At 54.9% G+C, this 18173-nt stretch overlaps 1 protein-coding gene across 1 annotated transcript in view; it reads right to left on the reverse strand.

Annotated features, from left to right (window-relative positions):
* GCN1L1 (GCN1 general control of amino-acid synthesis 1-like 1 (yeast)) overlaps positions 1–18173 on the reverse strand; it is a gene marked incomplete at its 5' end in the record, with an annotated part of 50684 nt that overhangs the window by 7897 nt on the left and 24614 nt on the right. Inside the window, 23 exons of the mRNA XM_010828838.1 lie at positions 337–450; positions 655–924; positions 1016–1159; positions 1352–1444; positions 1677–1838; positions 3840–4004; positions 5030–5245; positions 5359–5476; positions 6793–6935; positions 7113–7309; positions 7398–7536; positions 7721–7789; positions 8959–9179; positions 11585–11764; positions 12495–12609; positions 12911–13032; positions 13441–13687; positions 15040–15234; positions 15606–15771; positions 16287–16357; positions 16549–16738; positions 16910–17037; positions 17952–18095. Of these exons, the coding sequence (XP_010827140.1) occupies positions 337–450; positions 655–924; positions 1016–1159; positions 1352–1444; positions 1677–1838; positions 3840–4004; positions 5030–5245; positions 5359–5476; positions 6793–6935; positions 7113–7309; positions 7398–7536; positions 7721–7789; positions 8959–9179; positions 11585–11764; positions 12495–12609; positions 12911–13032; positions 13441–13687; positions 15040–15234; positions 15606–15771; positions 16287–16357; positions 16549–16738; positions 16910–17037; positions 17952–18095 (3609 nt within the window). The remainder of the gene's footprint in view (positions 1–336; positions 451–654; positions 925–1015; positions 1160–1351; positions 1445–1676; positions 1839–3839; positions 4005–5029; positions 5246–5358; positions 5477–6792; positions 6936–7112; positions 7310–7397; positions 7537–7720; positions 7790–8958; positions 9180–11584; positions 11765–12494; positions 12610–12910; positions 13033–13440; positions 13688–15039; positions 15235–15605; positions 15772–16286; positions 16358–16548; positions 16739–16909; positions 17038–17951; positions 18096–18173) is intronic.

Here is an 18173-nt window from a genome sequence, read left to right on the forward strand (position 1 = left end):
GAGCGACCGAGTCGGGTGGCCAGGGTCGTGGCCTGAGGGTGCTGGCTGGGGAACAGTCTCCTCGACTTGACAGTGATGAGAGCAGAGTCCCTGCAGCCCTGTCACTCATCTGCTCTGAGGTGGCCTCCACAGCTGAAACTGGAGGTGGTGAACTCTGACCCTGTCCCCGCAGGGCCACCATGGGGAAGAAACACGCTGTCCGTGGAGGTGCGCAACAGCACCTAGAGCACTACATGGAGTAACACGCAGCTGCTCCAGCAGCCCCAGCGCTGGGGACCCAGGGAAGGCAGAGGAGGGCCACAAGCCCACAGGGCCCTGTCCAGGGCCGTGGCTCACCTTCTTCGGGAGGCAGAAGCCTGGCACGTGCTCGCCTCTGCTCTCATTTCCTATGAACCGGATTTCCTTGTGCAGTTCCTCAATGAGGGCCAGCTGGTTGCCCGCATCCAGTTTCTGTGGGACACCGGGGAAAAGCAAAGAGGATGTCAGGTTCAAGTCAAGCCCTCTCAAGACAGCAGGAGGAAGGAAAGGAAGGGGGTGGGCGGGAGTACAGGTAAGACTGGCCACGCATGGACAGATGCTGAAGCTGGCTGACAGCACCTAGTCTTAGAAACGCCTGGAACTGTCTTCATCAGAGGTGGTCCAGCAGCCCCTCACCTTGGTGATGGCATTCAGGGCGTCCCAGCTCTCCTCCAGAACCACGGGGCTGGAGTCGTTGAAGAGGCGGATCAGGCCTGAGACCAGGCTCCGCAGGTGGCTAGTGTAGTCCGCCTTGGAGCGTGAGCAGTAGATGTTGAGGATGATGGCCGCGGCCTGCCTCATGCCCACCTCAGGGCTGCGGGTGGCTTCCAACAGGTCCTCGATGATGATCCGGTGCCCGGTGTCGTCCTCCACGGACAGGATCACGGCCTGACAGTTGGCCATCTCCTAAAAGCACAGGCGACACCTCAGCTGAGCACACGCCTCCAGGATGGGACAGGACATGGATAGAGTCCACAGGGGTGACTGTGCCCCTCACCAGCTGCTCGTCTGGAGTCCCCAGCTTCTCCTTCAGGGCCAACATGACCGCCGGGAGGATCACGCCAAGATGACGTGTCAGGGCATCACCCGCCACAGATGAAAGGAAAGCCAGCACCCGGGTGTTGACGGGCGGGGTCGTCAGCTGCAGGACGATGAACATCAGCTTAGTGGGGCCTGCCCATGCCAGCTGCAGTGCTGGGCTCTGGGAGATCCTGTCCCATTGCAGAGTCGCCGGCCTCCCCCAGCATCCAGGTTCAGAGCTGGTCATCACGTAGACCTGGTGACGTGGCTGTGGCTGCTGGGCCAGAGAGGGTTGCCATGTGTGGGGACTTACCTTGGGCACGAGGTAGGGCAGCACCACACGACTCTTGATGGCCATCACCTGCTTCAGACCATCCAAGGCAAACTCGGACACCTCCTCGTCATCCTGCAGAGGGGCATGGGGTGACGTCTGGGAGCCGCTCTTCTCCCCGCCTCCGCAGTCTGGACCTCCCTGGCCCCGACATCCCCCACCTGACCCCCAAGAGAGTCAATGCCATCCTGTGCACCCACTCCCTCTGGAGCCTGCACTGGCTGCCTTGGCAAGAGTCAGCCCTGGCGTGCGGCCTCCACGGAGATGGTGGAACCCCTCCTGGCAGGGGTGAGGCGGAGCCACTCACCAGCTGCTTCAGTAAAAACGGGAGGATGTCCTCCAGGGCCTGGTGGCCGATGGTGGAGTGCAGCTGCTCAAACGTCTTGGCCGCCGCCTCTCTGACCTCCTCCAGCGGGTCACACAAAGCCTTCCTCGCCGTGGGCACGAGGGACTCGGAGAAATACAGCACCTGCAACAGCATGAGAGTGCTGAACCTGACGTGGTGGAGGGAGGGGAAGTCAGCGGGGGATGGGGGTGGTAAGGACCTCTGGCCTAGACAGGCTTCCTGGACTCTTGCCGGGTCTAGACTTTTCACTCAGCTGGTTTCTGTGGAAATGCACAAGTATGAGAAAGCAGAGAGGATTTGCAATCTGCCCCTAAGGAGCCTTCCCCCAGTGGTGGTTGTTTTGTTGCTAAGTCATGTCTGACTCTTTAGACTCCCTGGACTGCAATCTGCCAGGCTCTTCTGTCCATGGGATTCTCCAGGCAAGAACACTGGAGTGGGTTGCCACTGCCTTCCCCAGGGATATTCCCGAGAAGGGATGGAACCTGCATCTCTGTGTTGCATTGTAGGCAGATTCTTCACCAACTGAGCCATGGACTTAACAGTTAATAGTCTTGATTTTTTTTGGCAAGTTCCCCAGATACTCTGGTCTCTCATGGGAATGCCAAACTCCTTCCCACTGTGAGGCCCCAAGTGACCTGGCCTCCACTCCCCAGGCTCCTTTGTTCATCCTCTTGGGAAACTCCAAGTCCTTCTTCAAGTCTCAACTCAAATACCTGGTCCCTTATGAAGTCTCTGGGTCTACAGTGGGGCCAACAACTGCTCTGTGCACTCCGTAACCAATTTCACCAAAGCAACGCCCCTCCATGAATCTAAGGACTGAATCTGAATATGGTGGCCATGTCATGGGCAGGGCCTCAGGCTTTGGGGCACTACCTACTTAATTAATCACAGTCCCATTTGATGACAGAATTTACCTTTGTTCTTTGAAAAACGCAACTATAAAAACCCCAAATGGCACACATGTACTGACACATGCAGGAGAAGAATCAGATGAGGCTGTTCAGGCTGAGCAACTGGCCACGTGCTTGCATCTCTGACCCGCTATCCACTCATCGCTTTGGCGCTTTCATCCCAATCTAGAGCTCTATGCCTATGCTCAACCTACTCAATTAGAAAAAGTAGGGTCAGTGAAAGACTCCAACCCCCCTTGACTGCTGCCATATGGAAACAATCTCACTGCTGGAGACGACGCGTTTCCACCCACTGGGTGCTCACTCTCATCTACTCCACGCCCTCCTGCTCCCCGCCACCCTCCACCTCTCACACACATGCACCTCCCTTCACGGCTAAGCACACCACACACGTGAACTGAACTGATGCACTGACGCAAAAGGATTAATCTGAAGCCACCTCAGGAGTGCTGAGAGAAAGACCACTTCAATCTCCAAAAGCCACCCCGCCCCTAAATTGCTGAGTTCTTAGCCTGTAAACTGATGGGAAAGCTGAGAGGTGAGAAAGCCCAGGGCGCTGTGGCCCCATCAGCACCTCACTGTCCACAGCACCCTCTGGAGTGAGGCTGGCGTGTCCCTGAGGGTGCAGTGTTGTTAATGGAGCAGCTTCTCCTGGAGCCCTCACCCCCTGGCCCTCTGAGGTGGGTAGGGGGCAGGCCTGCAGGCCCTGAGGACATGCTCACAGCATCCCACCCCCCCAGGCCCTCTGAGAGGGGGTGGGGGGCAGGCCTGCAGGCCCTGAGGACATGCTCACCGCATCCCAACACCCTGGCCCTCTGAGGTGGGTAGGGGGCAGGCCTGCAGGCCCTGAGGACATGCTCACAGCATCCCACCCCCCCAGGCCCTCTGAGAGGGGGTGGGGGGCAGGCCTGCAGGCCCTGAGGACATGCTCACCGCATCCCAACACCCTGGCCCTCTGAGGTGGGTAGGGGGCAGGCCTGCAGGCCCTGAGGACATGCTCACAGCATCCCACCCCCCCAGGCCCTCTGAGAGGGGGTGGGGGGCAGGCCTGCAGGCCCTGAGGACATGCTCACCGCATCCCAACACCCTGGCCCTCTGAGGTGGGTAGGGGGCAGGCCTGCAGGCCCTGAGGACATGCTCACAGCATCCCACCCCCCCAGGCCCTCTGAGAGGGGGTGGGGGGCAGGCCTGCAGGCCCTGAGGACATGCTCACCGCATCCCGGCTGGTGGACTTCATGATCTCGCTCAGCCCGATGCACACGCCCTGCCTCTCGTCACTCTTGGGAGATCTCAGGCCCTCCTCCAGGATGGGGATGATCTCCGGCAGGATTTTCTCCCCTAACTTCCGGACGAGATCTCCCAGCGTCCTGGCTGCAATCTGCCGAGCAGAGCTCAAGTTAGGACAGACTCCCTGCAGACCCCGGGACACCCAGTGGGCCACTCCAGAATGAGGGCCCCAGGACCTCCCAGATGTTATTGGAGCCAGACTTAACTTTCCCCAACCCTCTATCCTGTGAAAAGCCCCCAGGGTACTTGCAAAACACCACAAAATAAAATTCTCTCTGCATCACACATGCCTACTCAGCTTAAAGAGTCAGCACCTTATGGACGAACAAGAAACTCAACACGTGTTGTCCAGTTGAGGGCTGATATCCCTGGATTGAAAACTGTGGCCTGGAAGTCACTTAACCCTCATGATCTTGCCCAGGAAAGGAGAGCTGGGTTTGTAATCACAACTTTCAGGGAAAAAGACCCATCTCCTCTGAGGCCGTGTGCAAACCCTTGTTCAGAGCCAATTATGCATTCTGTTTGCCAGGGACGGGGGTTGGGAGTGGATTGTCAGAAGTGATCATTGGCCCTGGGGGCCCTCCTCCAGCTGCCCTGGCCTTTGCTTAGCCCCTGCTCTGGGCAAATTCCTTGCCCACCTCAAGGCTTGTGCGTGTCCAGTCCTGGTATCTCAACCACTGGTCCTTTGGTCCCAAACAGTCTTTCATCACCTCCTCACCTGCTAATGCTCACTCACCGTCCGTCTTCAAACATCATTTCTTCTGAGAAGCCTTCCCTGAGCCCCTAGTTGGCTGACCTGGTACATGCACTGGCAGTGCCGTGTAGCACTCGCCATAGCTGCATTTCCCACTTGTTTGTGTGACTGTTTGATTAATATCCGTTTCCTCTGCCAGACAGCAGCTCCACAAGGCTGCTTTTCTTCTCTACAAGGTCCTAAGCCTCCACTTAGCACATGGTAGGTGCTTAAGAAATATTTCTTAAATAACTAAGTAAATAAAAGTTCCCCTGCTAGATGGTGGACCCCACTGTTCTCCCATTCTCTGCAGACCCAGCTTTCTAGCCTCTGAAAGGAGGCATCAGGGCTACGTGGTCAGAAGCCAGGCCCGGGACACTTACGGTTCTCTTATCCGCGCATGTGCTGGCCAGGAAACCCAGCAGGAGCCCAAAAAGGGTGGGAAGGATCTCACGCAAGGTGCGGGGGGTGTTAGAGACCACAATCTTCCAGACGTGCAGGGAGGCCTGCCGCACCACCAGCTGGGTGTCCGAGCGGCCCATGTACAGCCCCGCCAACACCCGGTTCCGCCGATCTACCCCCAGGGCGGTGATAATCGCCTGCAGTGGCAGAAGGGAGCCCAGAATGAGAGGTGGTGAAGCCTCCACGGAGTGAGTGCCAGGGAGTCTCCCCACCAGTAGCAGAGGGAGGAAGGTCAACTGGGGCTGTGCACCTTGTTGGACTGCGCGGTTCCAAAGTTGTCATCCTCTGAGGCAGTTTCTGTGGTCATCTTCCCAGTGACTCCTGAGATGTGGAACAGGAGATCGCCAAGGAGCTGAACAGAGCTGAACCTGAGAAGGAGGCCAAGAACAGAGTCGTAAGGGTGCAGAAGGAAGTCTCAGCCAAGCACCAGCCAGAAAAAGAGACTGAAAGGAAACGAACCCCAAACACTGGTGGTGGTTCTCTTAGAAGAGGAGAGGTCACAAATTATAGTCATTTCTCGACAGTCTCCCACGTATGTTCCTTCCAAGTTTTGCACTAATGAACGTTACTTTAATAATGGAAAAGAACAAACTATTTTTAAAAGTGGATACAAATATTTCTATAATAAAAGTTATTAAAGAGAGAGAGAACACAGAGGAAAGTATGAACAGGGAATCCAGGAATGCAGATCATCAGGATGTAGGACGTAAGGAGAGGCCTAGGAGAAACTGTTTCTCTTTGAATGAATGAGTATAAAACTAACAGTTGTATTCAAACTGAAAATTCAATTAATACAAACAAATAGAAAGAAAGAGAGGGTAAACAAGCGCCCAGACTGCCAGCACCCAAGCAACCGCTCCGACACTCCGGTGACAGCCTGTACACATCAATCACCCTGTACACAGACACTCCTCCCACACACAGGATGTGCAAAGTGGGCCTGCACAGGACCTGGCCACGGCCCGCACCGCCCCACCCGGCAACAGAAGGCTGAGGAGCGTCCTGTGTCAGCGGACGCCGTCCTCACACCATTCTTCATAATGGCCGGGTCAAAGTTCAAGGTGTGGACACGCTACCCAACTTTTTCGAACCTACCCCCAGGTTTTCAAATGGTAAGCAGTATCGAAACACACATCCTTCTAAATACATCTTTAAGCACTTGACTAAATATGTCCCTGAAATGAAATCCTAGAAGGAGAATCTCAAGATGAGAAAGTATTCACATTTAAAATTTTGATACAAACTGAAGGACTGAAAAGAAAGAACATCTTAGAGGAGAATCAGAATTACAGACACTGCTGTAGGAAACTGGAGAGTTACCAAATGGTGAAAAATGAGGATCTGGAAAAGTTGAGAGCTTTTGGCAACATTCTGCTTTTCATTTCTCAGTGCATGCGTGTGTGTGAGCTAAGTCACTTCAGCTGTATCTGACTCTGCAATCCTACGGACCAAAGCCTACCAGACTCCTCTATCCATGGGATTTCCCAGGCAAGAATACTGGAGTGGGTTGCCACTTCCTCCTCCAGGGGATCATCCTGACCCAGGGATCGAACTCATGTCACTTACATCTCCTGCATTGGCAAGTGGGTCTTTACCACTAGCGCCACCTGGGAAGCCCTCATTTCTCAGTAAGTTCCCCAAACACAAAGCTATGGTCACTGGGTCTTTCCGCCTGAGTTCTTACCTTATTCTCCAGAGGTCATCAAAGAGGCCTTGCTCCAGCTGGGGCAGCAGCAGGGCAATGGCTGTCTCAGCATACATGGAGATGACCCGCTGGCCTGCACGCAGAGCAGTATCACGCACAAACTCGTTCTCATCAGCAAGAGCCTGTGCACAGAGCGGGTGTCAGCCAGACCTGCTGCCCCCTAGGCATCGAGACCCAAGAAAAAATGGGACTCCCTGCCACCCCAGCTGCATCTGGCAGAGAAGCCGAGCCCCCCAGGAGAGAGCATGTGTCCTGGCCCCACCCTAGGCCCTATCCTCAGTGGGGGCACCGGTGCCTACTTTGAGGATACAGGGGATGATGGGCCCCACATAAGGAGTGAATTTGTCCCCGAAGGTGATGGGCAGGTAGTTGAACATCATGATGTAGCCGTCTCGGACGTGGGGGGCAATGTCCACTTTGCTGGCTGTAGCCACAATTTCTGGCATCAGCTTCTCCAACTTCTCCACCCCCAAGCCGGCCATGACCTCAGCCAACCCTGCAGGAAAGGGACAGAGTGAGCCCACAGGACCTCAGGGCCCCCAGACTGCCTCCCAGGTCTGGCCCCTGGGCCCGCCCTGCCTCACCCTGCGCGGCGCCTGAGCGATCCACAGAGCTCTGCTCGTAAGTCAGTGTCTCCATCAGCCACGGCAGCAAGTCCTCAAAGCATGACTCCCCCATGCCCTTGACCATGGCCCCAAGAGCCTTTGCAGACACTGTCCGTACCTGTCAGGGAACCGAGAGAGGGGAAGGTGGGGAGATGTGACCACAGAGGAATGAGGAGAGGTCCCTAGGGTCTCCTGCCCTTCACCAGACAGATGCAAACGCAGCTTCTATGGCTTCTTAGCGATCGGTTGGCTGGGGTCGGGCTAAAGCCATGAGCTCCCGCCCTCTTCCCTCTCAGACTCACCTCAGGCACAGGATCCAGGAGAGAGGCTTTCAGACCAGGCGTCACGCTTGGCAGGTAAGGAGCCAAGTCCTGCAAAGACGGAAGGAGCGACTCAGTGGAGGCCTGAGGCCCACTTTCTCCAGACTGGTTCCTGGGTAGATCTTGACCACCCCACTCTGCTGACTAGGAGCACTCACAGGGATAAAAAACCCCCTCCATCCCCCTGGTTCCCTGAAGGCCCTGAGTGATCACTCGGAAAAACCTTTGAGGGACCCCAGGCCCTCCTCAGGTGGTGGAGAGCCCCCAGCTGCCATTCAGAGCTCTTTCTCCTCCTGGGACTGAGGGCTGCCCAGCCTTGAGCATCCACAAGATTCTCTTAGCACTTTCCTTTCAGAGTTGCACAATCTTTACCTTAAAAGGTTTATGTCTCTTGATACAGCACTCGACTTTCAGAAACAGTTTTAAATATAGAAAGAACCTTATGTTCACTGCAGTATCATTTAAAATAGCAAGAAACCTTGGACACTATGTGACCGACAATAGAATTATGTAAGTTATGGTATATAAACTTGTTGGAATGTTACATAACTATTTAAGACTCGGTTTTATGAATAACTCGTTATAACTTGGACATACGTTTATGTTCAGAAATATCATTTTTAAACGTAATTTTAAAACATAATTGTCTAGGCTTCTGGAGGGCTAAGGGTAAAATGTTTTGGTTTTCCAAATTCCAATTTCCCAAATTTCCTAGGATTGACCTAACTTTCCACTTCATCTCTTGTGCCTGTAGCCTCAGCAAGCAAATCAGAGCTGTGGTACTAAGAGCACAAACATCAGCCTCCGGGAGTGAGTGAACAGAGCAGATCTCTCAAACGAGGCTAATTTCCTGAGAGGCTCACAGAAGCCAGTGCTTATGACAAGGAGACACTGCCAGCAATCAAAGCGGCAGCCGCTTTCCCAACACCCCTGAAAAGTCAAAGGCCAGGCTGGACCTTTCCTCCCCATCCTTGGTGAAAGGAGCTCACGGGGACGGGCCTCATCTTGGGGTGGAGGTAATCGAGACTTGTGTGGCTGGGCTCTGCAAGATGTGCAGAGGGCTCAGACTTCCACCCTCTACCCCAAACAGTCCACTTCTGCCCTGATACCATCAGGAATCAAATGCCCACAGCTGCCCTGTGTCTACTGTCGGTAGGGACCGTGTGTCCTGAGCCAGCATCCATCGGTCTGTCCTGCGTGAGCCCCCCACAGGCCCATACCTTCTGGTCTGTCAGGGAGTACATGTTGCCAATGATCTGGGCGGCCATCTTCCGTGTGTCCGTGGAACGGTCCTGGAAGGCTCTCTGGACGATGGGCATGATGAGGGCCAGGGACGGTGCATCGATGAAGTGGACAAACTTGGTGTCCAGCAAGGTCTGCAAGCACTTCTGGGTCTTCCGGGAGGGGTCTGTCAGGGCATCCAGCAGTACCGGGGCGATGGCTGCGTGTCCAGACAAGAGAGAGGCAGCTGGGTACAAGTCTGTGGGGCAGCTGCCAGAGCCCCCAGCACTAGATGGGTCAGAAGAAAAGGAGGCCAGGGGCCCTTTCCCGAGAGCCCCACAAGGGGCTGAAGAAGCCAGCCTGTCTGCAAAGAGCAATTCTATTCTTGCTCCCCAGGAGGAAGTGGTGTGGGGGCGGCAGCTGTCACCCCCTTGCCCTGCAGAGCTGTGGCTGGTGGGGTGCCTGCCGGCTAGCTTCAGTGGCCCTGAGCTACAGCCCCAGCTAGGCCTCCAGGGGAGGCCACTTAGCAACGTGGATCTTACTCAGGAAGCAGCATCAACCCAAAGTGGCTTTGTGAAAAAAACCGTTTGGAGACGACAAAGGCCCCCTGAACCAGTGGTGGGAATAAGGTACACAACACTCAGAGCAGCCGCCACAGGTAAAATGAGCTCTCCAAAGTCAGCGTTATCAGCCCAGTAGAAGGAATTTCAAGAGGGGTACCTGGCTCATCTTTCCCACAAGTCCAGGGAATTCACCACTAACAAGATACACACCAGTCAAGAGTTCTGAGGGAATTTCACTGGCAGTCCAGTGGTCAAAACTCGGCACTGCGGGGGCCTGGGTTCAATCCCTGGTTATGGAACTAAGAACAAGCAAGCCATGCAGAGTGGTGCCCCATTCCCACCCCCAATTTTTTTTTTTTAAATAACCCAATTTAAAAATGGGCAAAGGATTTGAATAGACAGTTTTCCAAAGAAGATATGCAAATGAAAAATAAGCACATGAAAAGACGTTCCACATCATTAGTCATTAGGGAAATGTAAAACAAAACCACAATGAGTGGTTAAGACTCCGTGCTTCCACTGCAGGGGGCATGTGTTCGACCCCTGGCTGAGGAAGTAAGATCCCGCATGCTATGTGGCATGGCCAAAACAAAACCACAGTGATATGCCACTTCATACCCACTAGGATTTCTGTAACCAAAAATACAGACGGTAACAGTGTCGGCAATTGAACACCTTTGTGCGTGTGTATATAGCTACTCAGTGTGTCAGGAATGGTACAGCCGCCAGGTTAACAGTTCCCTAGAAGAGGTGAACAGTTACCACATGACCCAGTTATGCCATCTCTAGGTATCTAATCGAGAAACCTGAAATCATGTCTACAAAAACAAAAATCAAATAAAACCTTGAACACAAATGTTAGTAGCAACATTAAAAACCAAAAAGTGGAAACAACGCAAACACCCATCAATTGATGTATGGACACACAAAATGGCACAGCCACACACGAGATACGTTATTAGGCCATAGAAAGGGATGAAACACTGACAGATGCTGCCATGTGGATGAACCCTGAAAACATAATGCTAGACACAGAAGCCAGGCATAAAAGGTCACACAGTGTATGATGCTGTTTCCATAAAGTGTCCAGATATGCAAACTCAGAGACAGAAAATAGACTAGGGGTCATCGGGGGCTAGAGGTAGAAGGGGAAATGAGGAGTGAAACCTAATAATGGGTGTGGGGTTCCTTTCTGGGGCGATGAAAGTGCCCCAGAACTAGACAGTGGTGATACTTACATAATTTTGCGAAGATGCTAAAAACCACTATGTTGTACATTTGTATAAAGTGAATTTTATGCAAATTACACTGCAATTAAAAAAAAAAGAAAAAAGGACCCAGGCTGGATTCCCAAAATGGAAGGCATTCATTTGATAAGAGATAAGACGGTTCTGGGCCTTAGAAATGCCCAGGGCTGTTGGACATTGTAAAGAACGACAACAAAACCCACATCTACCTGTTCCTCCCGTAAAACCCATCATTTTCTGATTAAAATCAAGTCTGGAAATACTTAGGCTGAAACGCACTGAATGGTCACCAATGCCCTAAGCTGAAGCTTAAAATTTGACAAGTATGGTGCTGCAAGTCCACATAGCTGGCTGGGGTTTATTTCTAGAAATCAGTCTTTCCTAGTCACTCAAGAAACAACCATATTAAAGAGTAAGCTCCCTAATCTTCCCTCCATCATAGGTCTCCTGGAATGAGCGTGAATACAAAGTTCCCTGGAACCTAACCCCTGAGGGGTGCTGCTGCTGTGATCCAGAGCCTGTCATTCAGTTCTGCGGATCTCAAGGCTCCCTGAGAATCAAGCTGCCTCCGGGTCAACACCTCAGTTTCCCCACCTCTATGGTCAATGAGTGCTCTAGACCAACAGGAAAACAGACCACTTCTGAACTATTTTCCACTGATTATCGTAGGAAAAGGGCTTCCCTGAGTTTAAAGGTTATCTCAGGGCGACTGTCTATCCTCAGAGGGCCTGTGCTGAACAAGTGCACGTTCCCTGCAGCGTCGAGGAGCACAGGGAGGAGACGGCCCGCGCGCTCGTGGGAGAGGCCTTACGTACCCAGGATCTCTGGGTTCCTGATGACAGAGCCGATCTGCCTGAGCGCCTGCTGCCCAGCCTTCTGCACTTTGACGTGGGAGTCGGTGAGCACCTCTGTGAGCTTGGGCACGATGTTGGGTAGGCAGGACGACAGCTGCTTGGGAGCACAGTAGGCCATGGCCCCGAGCAACTCCACCGACCCTGCAGACGGCAGACACATGCCTGTGTGAAATCATGAACCACAGGCTGGCAGTTCACCCAGGCTGGCTGCCTGGGCAGAGGAGAAGCGGCCTGCTCCTCCCCAAGCGGGAGGGCACAGGGCTTGGCTCCAGCCAAGTGAGCAAGACGCGCCTGAGGCCGGCTGAGCCGGGGGAGCCCGGGTGAGAACCTGGGCAGTGGTGGGGACAGAGGCCAGACCCAGCCTAGAACTGGCAGTGTCCCCAGGTCAGTTCACTGAGCTTCTCTGTCCTCAGTCCGCTCACCCACTGAGTAAGAGAGTGAGTTTTCAAGACACAGTAGGGCAAAGCCTGAAGGACCACGGGGGAGCCCCGCCCAACGCTGACCCGCCCCAAATCAGAGCAGCTTCGTTTTACAAATTAGGATTCCAAATAAGATTATATTTTTAAAAAGAGGACTTAACAGGGGAAAAGATCTTAGAATCAGAGACCTAGCCACAGACCAACTTTAGAGCTCTGGGATTTTCTGATTTAGGTCTGTGGTTCTTGTCAGGGGCCTGTTTCTTGAACGAAAGTGAACAAACTATTATAGAAACAAGCCACCTGATGAGAGCCCTGGCCTCGCCCCTGGGCGGGAGGGGTGGGGGGGGCGGGGTGGGTGTGCGACACAGGACAAGAGCAGCATCTCTGCACCCCTGGGAAGGTGCTGTGCAGAACAGGAAGCTGAGACAGCGGCACCAAAGGAGCTGCCTCACCGGCTTTGGTTCTCCAGGATTCCTCCTCCAGGGCAGCCAGCAAGGAGGGGAGCACCAGCTTCACCCCATGAGCACTCAGGTTGCTCATCACAGCCTTGGCACAGTCATCTGCAGCCTCGAGGGAGGAGAAAAGACATTCAGGGGCTTTCTCCAGCACACCAGGGTCAAGGCCTAAGGCTGGACCTTGTGCCCCGCTGGTGATCATTGCTCACCAGGAGTCTACTGTGTCAGAGCCCGGGCCCCGGCCCACACAGGCAACTGACAGGAGGGACGCGGTTTCTCACCTCACCAGGCTTCCGTACTGCACTGGGAACCAGGGGAGTCCACACCAGTGACCGGCACTTGAGCGGTGGGCAGAGGGGCTCCCGCGGGGCAGGCCCCCCCACACCCCCGCCCCGCGCAGCCTCAGGACTTACCTCCCGCACATACTGGTTCCCGTCCCCAAAGCAGAGCAGCAGATGGGGTAGCACGTGGACCACATACGGCTCAAAGAGCTTCCCCAGCATGGTGCAGAGCATCTCGAAGGCAAAGAGGGCTCCTGGGGGTGGCAGGGCGAGGTGGGGCAGTGAGGCTGGGATCGGGACGTCCTCTGGGGATGGGGCAGCCACAGGACAAGCTCCTCGTCCCCTCCTCACCCTCTAGAAATGCTCAGGGCAGCTGGGGGGCTACAGTGGCCGCTCAGGAGGGAGCAGCGCCCTCTGCCTGCCCCAAACAGAAAGGAGGCAAGAATGGGAAGCACCACCAGTGAGAAAAGCACCGTCTCCCTCGGCTGAAGGTGCTTGAGTCAGAAACAAGGATGCCCAGGCCACACCGGCGTGGCCGGGAGGAACAGCTCACAGAAGCACACACCCCGACGCCAGCCTTTGGCAGGGGAGGAAATGCCAGGTTCCCTCCTCAGGCAGCCAGGGCGGTGGGGGGGGAAGCGGCCGAGCCTGGAGATACTCACCCTCCCGGCGGCGGAAGTTCTTCTTGTCCTGAATGGCATCGGTCAGCGCGGCCATCATCTCCTGCTGCTTCAGCGACAGGATGCCCAGGCCCTTCACCAGGCCCGCCAGCCCGTACGCAGCCCCTTTGCGCTCGGCGTACTTGTCTGACTCCAGCAGCTGCTGCATCAGCCTCTGGATCATACCCCCCGCGTCTTCCTTTATGGCAGGGACGAGGGGTGGCAAGCAGCTGGCCACGGACTCCTGGACCTGGGGGAGGGGCCTGCCCGTCAGTGCTGAGGCTCAACCACAGCCGGTGCCTGGCGGCTGATGCGGTCCCCCAGGCCAGTCTCTGCCACTGCCTGTCAGCCCACAAGGAGCATCAGAAAGGCCAACAGGGGCCCATGATCACGTCTGAAGTGCGTGCCCACAGGATGCACGCTACGTCTGTGAGCCCCCAAATCATCAGCTGTTATGGGGCTGTTTCTGGTCTGAAGGGAGAACCAAGGCCTGGGCAGGTGGGGTGGAGGCTCAGGACGGAAAAACTTACTCACAAAGAAGGATCCCGAGAGAAGTGGGCTACTGTGTCTTCTTAGAAACAGCCCGCGTCTCTCGATTCTCAAATTTGTTAGAATCACAGGGAAACGGGGCTGGGACTTAGAGGACCAGGCCCAAATGGACTGGTTCCAGAAGATGCTGTCAATCATCCCGACAAAGTTCAGAATGCCCAACCAGGCCCAAGAGGCGGCCTGTGGCTAGGGGCCCTGGGCATGATGCTTTGGAGGCCGGGTGCTCTGACAGCTTATTCGACCACAATTCTGTAAACCTATGGTTTTCAACTGTGCCTTTGAGGAGGACACTCTGGATGGCTCAAAATGAAGTGACCAAAACGCAAGTCACAGAAAATACACGTAATGTGTTCTTCAAGAAAGAGAAAAAAAAAAATCCTTTGCCCTGTGGCCTGAAAACTGCATTACTGCTGCTGCTGCTGCTGCTAAGTCACTTCAGTCGTGTCTGACTCTGTGCGACCCCATAGACGGAAGCCCACCAGGCTCCCGCGTCCCTGGGATTCTCCAGGCAAGAACACTGGAGTGGGTTGCCATTTCCTTCTCCAATGCATGAAAGTGAAAAGTGAAAGGGAAGTCGCTCAGTCGTGTCCGACTCTTAGCGACCCCATGGACTACAGCCTACCAGGCTCCTCCATCCGTGGGATTTTCCAGGCAAGAGTACTGGAGTGGGGTGCCATTGCCTTCTCCGGAAAACTGCATTAAAAGGCCCCCAAAACATACAACACACACAGAGAGAATGTCATGAAAAGCCTAACACACCAAGGACGATTTTTTCCCCCTAATCTTTGTATATCCAGAACCAAGTTTATACTAAGTGCAAAAAATAACTATTAAAAAATGATTTTAAAAAATGCATATATTTAAGAGATTTAGAACATAGTAACAAACTGACTCTCCACTAGGGCATTTCTAACTGTAAATAAACGAGGTAGTCCCCCTGAAAGAAGGGCAGAGAACACAGCCTTCTGGATTTGACATCCGACTTCGTTTGCAGCTCCCAAACTTCATTTGCACTGCCCACCCAAACAGGGACCAGGTAGTCGGGGCACATACCTGCTGGGAGGGGGTGGCGAGGGCAGCAATGAGCTTGGCGACAATCGGCTTCACTTTGGGGTCACTCTTGTCCAAGTGCTTGGCTAGAGAGCCCATGAGGACCACCACGCTCTGCCGCACGGCATCGTAGCTGGCGTCGTTCGGCGCGTTCTTCAGGAACTCCTCGAACACCGGCAGCAGCGAGTTGACATTCTCCTGAAAGCCCAGAGCACCCAGAGCCTCACGTCAGCCCCAGGGGCCGTGCCTGGGGACAACGGACTCTGCCCAAGCCTGGCTGAGTGACAGGCATCCTGACCAGTCAGCCAGCCATGCCAGAGGGCTTCCCGGTTTTCTGGCAGGATTGCAGCAGACTTACATCAATTTAATACCTTTTTGGGGTCTTTCTGACCCCAAGGAAATACAAACAGAATCTGCTGGGGGGCCAGCGCCCAGCCAGGACGTCCAGCACCAGGCCTCGCCATGGCACCATGGTGCAGCCTGCCGTCTGCCCCAGCCCAGCCTTCTTCCCGCTCCTCGGGTGCCTGAGACCTTCTCCCCCATCTCCTCGCCTGGCTGAGATCTCCTACCTTTCCATGTGTGTTGAGTGTCGCAAGAGCTGCATCCAACATGCACTTCCGGACATCTGGGTTTCGGTCGTTGAGGGCGTCGGGGACAAAAAATTGAAAGAGTGGCTTCACCTGAGAGCTGTCCAAACACTGGGAGAGCTTGTTCAGGGCCAAAGCCAAGCCACACCTGGGAAAGAAGGGGGAGCGTGTCAGGGGAGTTAGAGGCCTCCCGGCTAGGGGCCTCTATCCTGGCATGTCACGAGGAGCGCGAGCCTGCCAACAGCACACGCTGCTCCAGGGCGGAGCACAGCACAAAGCCTGCTTCCCTCTGTGTTAGTGCACTGCCTAGCCTTCTCCCACCAGGCAGGAGGAGACGGAGGGGAAGGAGGCAGAGGTGACAACACCAGAAGTGCCCGTATTCTACAAAGCCAAGTATGGTGAATCAGCCACGGCCGTGAGGAGGTACCTGGGGACCTCTAAGAAAACAGTTCCCAGGGGACAGGAGAAACACGAGCAGAGTAGCCCAGCTGGCCAAGAGGAGCTGGAAGTGGACCTCAGGCCTCTGACTCAGAGGGAGGTCTTGTCTTTTCCCATCCCTGCTGACCCATCACCCTCTGCTGCTGCCTCCTCGGGGCATGCAGCCTCCACCCAGCCACACGTCCAGAAGTGCTGAGCGGTACAAGGCTGCAACAGCTGTCGTACCTGGCTTCCCACTGGTCTGGAGGAGATTCGGAGATAACTCGTCCCAGAGCATCCAGCACCGGGGGCGGCCGCTGCAACAGACAGGTTATCGATGCACTGCAGGGCTCTCTCCGGGCCCGCAGGCCAGCCAGTCGCCCAGGTGAGGCGGGATCAGGCACAAGCCACCCTGAGCCACGGGGTGGCTCTGTCTGGATTAGGTTGGAGGCTGATCAGGGTCCAACCCCACCTTGTATGCCCAGACTACAGTGCCCGGACTACTCACATAGAGCTTCTCCTGGTAGATCTCCATGAGCCTGCCCATGACCTCAGCCGCCTGCCGCTGGTAACGCGCCACCGCCTGGGAGAGGGCTTCCGCCCCGGCCTGCCTCACAGCTGCCTCGTGATAGATGACGTCGTCGATGAGCAAGGAGCAGAGGTCTGGCTGCAGATCTAGGCCCATGGTCGACCAGAGCCTACAACAGACCAAAGGCAGCTATTCGGACCAGGACTTGCAGCGCAGGCCCTTCTGCCAAAGCCAAAGTCCCAGCCCTCGATCCCTCTGTAGGCTCAGCATGCTGGGTCCGATTACTCCATGAGAAGAAAGAGAACAGACCAGGACAGGCCAGCCTTCTGATGGCGCTCACCTCTCAGCCAACTTTCGGATCTCTTCCTCCTTGTCGAACTTAACCACCCAGAGCCTGCGGAGAAGGTTCAGGCCATTCTTCTCATCGGTGTCAGGCGCCGGCAACACCATGTGGAGTTCCAACAGGCCCTGAGAGGGGTGGGATCGCACCACGTGAGGCAGGACCTTTGGGAGAACACTCCGACCTTCCCTCCCCGCCTCCCAAGATGAAGCCACCAGCCACACGTGGGTCTCCACAGAAAATCAATTAAAACGAACTCTTAACTTCTTCAGCTGCACCAGCCACATTCCAAGTGCTCAGGAGCCACGCGATGGCTGGTGGCTGTCCTGCTGGATGACACAGTTAAACAGTCCCATCCCGGCAGACAGCTCCGCTGGACAGCAGTGCTGGTTAGGGAGCGCCATGAGGCAGCTCAACTCATTAGCTGCTCTGTCTCTTCAAAGAGCTTTTCTTTCGTGAGATGATGGCATGCAGTGGTAAAATTTTTTTTAAGTAAACTTTCAAAATTCAACTGTTAACATTCAAGATCGACAAAAATCTCTGAAAAAGGATGTTCCCTTTGTTTTAAGAATATCTGCCGCACTGCCATTGTGTTTTCCATTTTATCAAGGACTAGTGAACACTCTGTCACAGAGCAGTAGCTGGAGGCTGCAGACTGGCATTTGGGAAACACTTTCTCATACTCCTACGGGATCCTTTAGTTTAGGTCCCAAAGCTCCAAGAAAGGGCAAGTATAAGGTAGTGGATTGAAGAAATGAGCCAATCCTGTGAGTCAGATCTACAAAACTACCAAGTTCCACGGTGCGTTTTAGAAGTTAGGTGACGTCTTCAAAGGCAAAGGAAAAAACCAGTGACACAACTGCTTCGTTGTTCCAGTTCCCAGAATGATCCCAAGCCACCATCTGTGACCTTGCTCTTTGCCTCCAGGACACACTGGTGCACACACGCGGCACATCCCATCAGGGCAGCTCAAACAGCAGCACTGAGGGACGATGTTGGGGGGCGGGGGGCAAGGCAGCCCCGTGAGGGCATGGGCACGCACCCGGAGTACAGTGTCCCGCACGTTGGCACAGGGGGACAGCAGGGCGCAGAGCAGCACGTCCACCTCCTCCTGCTCTGCAAAGGCACAGCCATCCTCGCCACTGCTGCTGGCACACAGGGTGGTCAGGGCCTCTGAAGCCAGAACCTGAGGGAGACATCCAGCCACTGGGCTCAGTTCGACAAATCGTTTCCTACTACAGGGCCAGGCAGGGGAGCTGGGGAT

Source organism: Bison bison, unplaced genomic scaffold, assembly GCF_000754665.1.
Source record: "Bison bison bison isolate TAMUID 2011002044 unplaced genomic scaffold, Bison_UMD1.0 scf7180017864495, whole genome shotgun sequence".
Taxonomy (NCBI): Eukaryota; Metazoa; Chordata; class Mammalia; order Artiodactyla; family Bovidae; genus Bison; species Bison bison.